Source organism: Paramacrobiotus metropolitanus, unplaced genomic scaffold (genome assembly GCF_019649055.1).
Source record: "Paramacrobiotus metropolitanus isolate TYO unplaced genomic scaffold, Prichtersi_v1.0 Parri_scaffold0000032, whole genome shotgun sequence".
Classification (NCBI taxonomy): domain Eukaryota; kingdom Metazoa; phylum Tardigrada; class Eutardigrada; order Parachela; family Macrobiotidae; genus Paramacrobiotus; species Paramacrobiotus metropolitanus.
This window is the reverse complement of record NW_026570252.1, coordinates 481,293-487,899: the sequence shown is the minus strand read 5'-3', so window position 1 is coordinate 487,899 and position 6,607 is coordinate 481,293. Positions and strand designations below refer to the sequence as shown.

At 43.2% G+C, this 6,607-nt stretch overlaps 1 protein-coding gene across 1 annotated transcript; it reads right to left on the bottom strand.

The window, feature by feature from the left end:
* Positions 1–645: 645 nt before the first annotated feature.
* On the bottom strand, positions 646–2,274 carry LOC129588934 (uncharacterized). Its single transcript, XM_055483356.1, has 3 exons — positions 2,157–2,274; positions 1,402–1,798; positions 646–1,339 (listed from the first exon to the last, which is right to left on the bottom strand). The coding sequence occupies exons 1-3, from the start codon at positions 2,184–2,186 to the stop codon at positions 930–932; spliced, it is 837 nt and encodes a 278-aa protein (XP_055339331.1). The 5' UTR covers positions 2,187–2,274; the 3' UTR covers positions 646–929.
* Between the last annotated feature and the right edge of the window lie 4,333 nt (positions 2,275–6,607).

Below are 6,607 nucleotides of genomic sequence, written 5' to 3'. Positions count from 1 at the left end.
CATACGAATGTGTAGCCGCAATTTGCAGCCATGACGCGAATTTCCGGACGGATCACCGGAGCAGTACAGATATATAGGACGGGAACAGTGCGTTATTGAATTTTTCCTATATTTTCCCTTTTCCATGACATGTGTAAGTACACAAATGCATCCATTTACTGATTCCTGTTTTCCTTTGCGAATATGAAGCCATTTCACGATAAAAATGACGAAATTATTATAATCAAATTTGTGCCACGTAACATAAATTTATTTGTAGTAATTTAGTCATTATTATCGTGACGTTACTCACTATCAGGGAAGAAAACAGTTAGTGTAGAACATTACTTGCGCAAATATGTGCACCTTTGGCACAATCGTATTTAAAACTCAGTCGCAGCCGCTTGCCAGGCAGAACGCCGGAAACGACATCATAATTTTGGCTTTTATGGGGCAAAATTCGATTTCATGAGGTTGCTGATTATGTGGTAAATGATTTAAGAGATGCGATTAGGGATCCGGATTTAAAAGATTTTGAGATATAGGTATTTAGCAAGCATTAAGGAAACAAGCAATTTTGACTCGTCACTGTAGCTGTACCCTCACAAGAAGTAACCCGCAGAACATTAAATTACAAAATCCAGTGTTTGGCGTAGTTTTTTGTAAGTGCTCTTATTTTATTAACACCCACTGTACATTATAGCCATTGGCTGCACTAGAAAAACTAATGAGACAAACCACAGAGTAGCGTAAGAAGAAAACATCAGGAAACCGTAATAAGTACCGTGCAATAGGAAAATTTATTAGAGCATAAAATTTTCGAGAATCATGAAATTGTACAGGGATCGATTTCTAATCACCTTGTGGAACAAATAAAGCCTAATCATAACTGAACGACGACACCGGAAACATACTCGTACACTAAAGAGGTTTTGAATGATACGTTCATTCTACTTGAAACTATGCTGTTTCAGCAGGAGATATCCTTTCTCTACATCCTGGCGCATGTTCATTAGGATGTTTACAAGTTCTGGTAACTTTTTTGCAATGATTTTGTTCTCCATCTCCGTGCTACGGTTGCTGTCACGAAGTTTTTCTAAGCCTTTTCCTGTTCCCTGAAGAGTTCGTTGCTCATTCTGAATGTCCACTAAGCAGTCCTGCAGTTTTTGCAAGTTACTGAGAATATCCTTGTACTGGCCGTACTCCTTAGTTGGTCGAGCTCCGTATTTATACCCAAGGCCTCCGACTGCCACTGCAGTAACACCTGCGCCTGCAAGAGTCACGAGGACAGGCACCGCACCCAAGAAAAGGCAGAGCCCGCCTCCAATAAGGCCTAACCCGGAACCCATTTTCATAAGCCCTGTAATCATTAAAATCTTCAAAATGTTCCAACGAATCATTTTGTGGAAAAATTCTGCATACCCGCCATAAAACCTTGAACTTTTTTCTTGTAATTTGCGAAGTCCTTGACTGCATTGGTGAACTGGCGGCTGCACTTAATCTCGGTTTCCATGCGGGCGAAGACGTCTATCAGCGCCTTAGCGTCATCTATCAACTTGATCAGCACGTCTTGTGGCAGTGCATCGCACAAATGTTTCAGTGTCTCCGCGAATTCCAGCTGAGTCAAACTGTAGCTGATGAACTGTTGCATTTCTCCCAAAAACAGATTGTACTTCAAAAATGCCTGCACCATCTCATCCCGCAGCTTTCTATCAAATCCCGGCAGCACATCTTGAACTCCATCCTGAAGGGCCTGGAACACCAGCGTTAAACTAGATGACAATTCTTTGAAGCCTCCCATTATGTATTCCAGGGGTTCCTGCCGATTGAGATCACGTTATGGAGGCGGAAAAATTAGGTATGCTACGTATTGTACCCAGCAATCATTGTGCTCGTGCCGATCGTCTCCGAAACAAGGTAAATTCAATATTAATTCACCAAAAATAATTCTAAGCACAAAACAGTTATTTAAAAATAATTCTAAGCACAAAAAAGCTATTTAAAAATAATTCTAAACACAAAAAAGTTATTTAAAAATAATTCTAAGCACAACAAAATGTCGCCATACAACATTGAGCATGTATGCAGCATGATTATTCCGAGGTAGACAAGTTCATAGTAGAGTGTGACTAACGTAAACACGGCTCGTAAAGGTGTCACCGTTATCAACGCCTTACCTCAGCAATACAGCTGGAATTTTTAGCCATGATCGATACGGGCCGGCGAGTACGTCGTTTTGCAGTAAAATCAAGTTTCTTTAAAGTTTAGTACGTAGCTGAGACTACCACTTTTCTGGTGGTTTCAAACAACATTTCGCTATTTTATAGGCCCAACCATTTTCCCAACCTATCTCTATCGGTCACTAGCACGACCAATTGTGTCATTAGGTATCTCTTTTATTGCCGGTGCGGTCCCAGAAAGCAAGCCGACCTGATGCCGATATTGTACCGGTTCGTTGAACTGCGTACGTACCGGACCGCATAATCATGTCCAAGACACAGAATTTGATTCACGGTGCGCGTACCGGCACGGCTCGGCATTCGATGCAACGTGTGTGATCATTGTGATGTCACGCAGAGATCAGAGCTGTATCGAGAGGTTTATTAATGCAATTTAATGTCATAGCAGAAAACCGAAGCCCGCGACGGTATTGAATGTAAAAATCACACTTTCATCATTATGATTATTACAAGATTGGTGCGCTTGAATCTATTGCAGGTAATGCTCGGCATCACGCTTCGGCTAACTCAACATCTTCTCTATATCTCTTGTTATGTCGTTTTAATGTTCTTATTGAGTGACCTACAGCTTTGAAAGTTTGTAGAAGTTTCTTAATGTGGATGTTTATCCGAATGAGGCTATATAAGAGCCAAGCTTGCTAATGCTAGATGGTCCACTCTGGTGCAGTCCACTGGAAGTCATCTAGCAGTCACTTGAATTATGTTTCGTAAATAAAGTCTCAAAATCCACATCGGGATTTTTACGTTAGACTTAGCTACGTACAGTGCCTGGGACAGCACGTAACGCTAGTGGAGTTTATTACGTAACAAGTGCGAAGCCATACATTTGTAAATACGTCTTTAGCTACTCGTAGAGACCTTCAAGTGGCCACCTATGTTAAGTCAATGGGCGACATACCTTCAAGTCGCCAGGCTGCAGTTATTTGGCCCCAGAACCGATTTTCTTCCTGTTTTTTGGTATTGCTTGTTCAGCTCAACTTTCTCTTTACAGAGTACTTGAAAATTTCAAAATCGGTTGAACCATTTTTTAGTTATTTAAGTTGTAAAAAAACCAGTGACGAAACGCGTAAGCCACGCCACGGAAGCCACTACACTACGCCAGCTTATTTCACTTATCAACCACACATGTGCGGGTGCAGCAAACACCCGCTTTTTATAACCGGATATGAGCACAGACAACCGGGATCGAACTACGTTTTAAAAAAGTCACTGAAATTTACAAAAAATTCAGAAATCAAAACAATAAAAATCACTGAAATCATCACAAATCATCAAAACAATCACAACAAATTAGTAAGCATGCGAAAAATCAAAGGAAAGTGAAATACAAATTCCCGGTGTAATAGACTCCGGGTAGCAGTACGACAACAATGATTAAAAATCCTTTCCATACTTGTACCCGTCGTTCTCTACAAATCAGTTCAACGATCTCTGCTGGCTGTTATCTATCAACCTGTGAATTTTTATTTTCACAGTTATCTATTAACCTGTGATTTTTCGCATGCTCACTAATTCGTAATTTTTATTGTTTGAATTTTTGATTTTTATAAAATTGTAATGACTTTTTTAAGACTTAGTTTGATGATGACTTTGATCCCGGTTGCCTCTGTGCTCATATCCGCTCAAATAAAGCGTGCGCATGCTGCGCCCGCACATGTGCGGCTGATAAGTGAAATAAGCTGGCGTAGTGTTGTGGCTCTCGTGGCGTGGCTTAAGCGTTTCGTCACTGGTTTTTTACAACGTAAATAACTAAAAAACGGTTCAACCGATTTTAAAATTTTCAAGTACTCTGTAAAGAGCAAGTTGAACTGAACAGGCTATACAAAAAAACAGGAAGAAAATCGGTTCTGGGGCCAAATAACTGCAGCCAGGCACTTGAAGGTATGTCGCCCATTGACTTAACATAGGCGGCCACTTGAAGGTCTCTACGGGTAGTGATTGACGAGTGGTCTTAGCAAAATCAAACAGCTCAGTGATCTTGCAATGCTTGTGATATACCGTATGGCTAAGGTAGAAGTAGAACCTTGAAATAGCGTACAAAAGTGCTGACAACGAAAGCCTGGATTAATTTAAATTGTCATAAATTTTGTGTTTGGTGTTGCACGAAAAATAGTACTTCGGACAGTTTATTTGTTTTTCGGTTTAATTAGTTTATTTAATAACTGATCATAAGTATTGTATCCAGGCAAATGTTTTCCAAAGTTTCAAAGTCACCTTGAAAATAGCGATACTTTGTAGTGATACATACTTAGTGATACTTTACAAAACACTTCGCGAAGCGGCGCTGTTGACTCCAAAGAAGCTGCAAATCTGCCATCCATACAGACGCACTGAATGAGTCACAAAAGAGTTTCTTAATTTCGCGCCGATGCAGTATTGTTATGGTATTATCGTCCATACAGACGCTTCCATAGCTTATCGCTACTGAGTCTTTGAAGGTTCAACCCAATGAACTGTTATCATTTCACCCGGTTACTGCACCCGGTGGTCTAAGTGGTTTGCTTTCGGTCGAAAACCTTCTTGTTTAATCCGCAACAGTACCGAACAATAACGTTATCTTCTTGTTTGCTTTTGCAGTAAAAGCTTGTTTGTTAGGCAGATTAAGTCAGAGACGACCGCGGCTGCAAATCTTACTTAAATTTTCATGAAATAGTTGCCGTTGTTTAGAGTATAAAGAGGGCAATGACATTTGCCACTGGCAACTGTTTCCGGAACTGCGCGACACTGAGTGGAATTTTGTTCATGCTTTCTAAGGGATAGCCGCTCAGCTAAAGGATAATGTAAAATTGTGGAGAAATGAAATCGTAAAGGGTCGATTTTTTAGTGGATTTGTATTGTTCGCTGTTGGTTATTAGGGGGTAGGACGGATACACTTTGAGCCACTACCAAATTTCCATCGTAATAAAATTATGTAAAACTAAGGTGAGGTCCGCTTGTCGACCACTCAACTGCTTTCAGCGCAAAGCGGAAGCGCAACATTTTAAAGTTTCGCGTTGGGACATTCAAATGCAAATGAAACGCCAACGCAAATAAAACTGCAATTAGAGAAAATAATGAACGTTTTTGAGTCTTAGGCTGTAATAGTAAAAAGTTACTAATGTGCATGCTATTCGTATCTACGGCGAAGCGAGGAGACGGGTGGGCATATGGAAGGTCTCGGCAAGGGAACAGAGTAGCTCCGGCTGCGCACCTGGTGCGTGCGCGCTTGCCGGTTTCCATCCCTGCACCTAAAACCCCAAAGAACCGAAACAACGGAGTCCGGAAGGTGCTGGAGCCGTTGAATTCGGTCCGTGGCCGCCGGTTTCGGTTCCGATGTGTAATTGCTGCGTGAGCGAAGGTTAGAAACAGGCGGTAATGGTAATGAGCGACGAGGAAGTTAGGCATCGGTGGCATCGTCATTTCGTGGGGGAATGTCTTGCGACTTGTTGATTTTGCTGTGTCTGTGCTCGTCATGAGTGCTGGAACCACAGATGGCGCATGCGTGCTTGCGGGCATTGACGGAGGACGTTGAGCAGATTCAACGGTTGTAACTCGGGCAGACTTCCACGGTTCCCGATGATTTTCCGTGGGAATTACGCTCCTCCTGGCAGTTTGAAGCGATGTGGCCGATTCCGTTGCAGCGATTGCACCTGGTCCGGCTGTGCTTATATTAAAGTTAGCGGCTCCGGTCACCGGGGTGATCGCTTGACGCGGATTGGCGATGGTCTCCTGGAAGGAGTCTCCATAACGCCTGCTCCAGATTTTGGGATCGTCGAGGCACTGTACGGCAAAACACGGAACTGGATGCCGTACTCCAGTACGTGCTCCAGTTTGCAGCCTCGAGCCGGATCTGCCATCAGCGAAATTAGGTCGAGGTATTTTAGCACTGGCAAAACTAGCTCCGATTTCGAGTGCGTGCAATACGACATGGACACGAAAAAGGCGCGGTTCCAGCTGGCAAGCGAGGTAATTTTCTCCTTCTTGGCTGCAGATATGAACGTGTGCTCGCCTGTAGTTTTGTCCAATACCATGCGGGTCCCGGTTCGGCCGCGCTTTGCCGCAACGCGATTTTGGGGCAACAGGTCAGTGAAGTCGACGAACAGGCTGTGATCGAGTAGTTGTTCCCGTAGTTTCGGCGAAATCGCTGGGAGTTGCCGGTACTGGCTTGGTCAATTATTCACCGGTGCGCCGAGCGTTCGAAGATGGATGGAGCGCTTGATGGATCCATTGAAATTACGCTGTTTTTGCGCTTAACGTCGGCAGTGGTTGATGCGGTTGGAGGATGGGGAGAGGGCACGATGCATCCGATGCCGACTACCCGCAGGTTGACTGGAACCCTGCTGACCTATCGAACCGTGGGGTGCTGCAATTTGCCTCTGCATTTCCGCTATTTGGATGGTGAGTTCAGC

Excerpts from the sequence above, each read along its gene's own strand:
- LOC129588934 (XM_055483356.1), bottom strand. The coding sequence starts at position 2,186 with ATGGCTAAAAATTCCAGCTGTATTGCTGAG. Across the intron at positions 1,799-2,156 it reads ATTCCAGCTGTATTGCTGAG|GAACCCCTGGAATACATAAT; the intron begins GTAAGGCGTTGA and ends CTCAATCGGCAG. Across the intron at positions 1,340-1,401 it reads AGTTCAAGGTTTTATGGCGG|GGCTTATGAAAATGGGTTCC; the intron begins GTATGCAGAATT and ends TAATGATTACAG.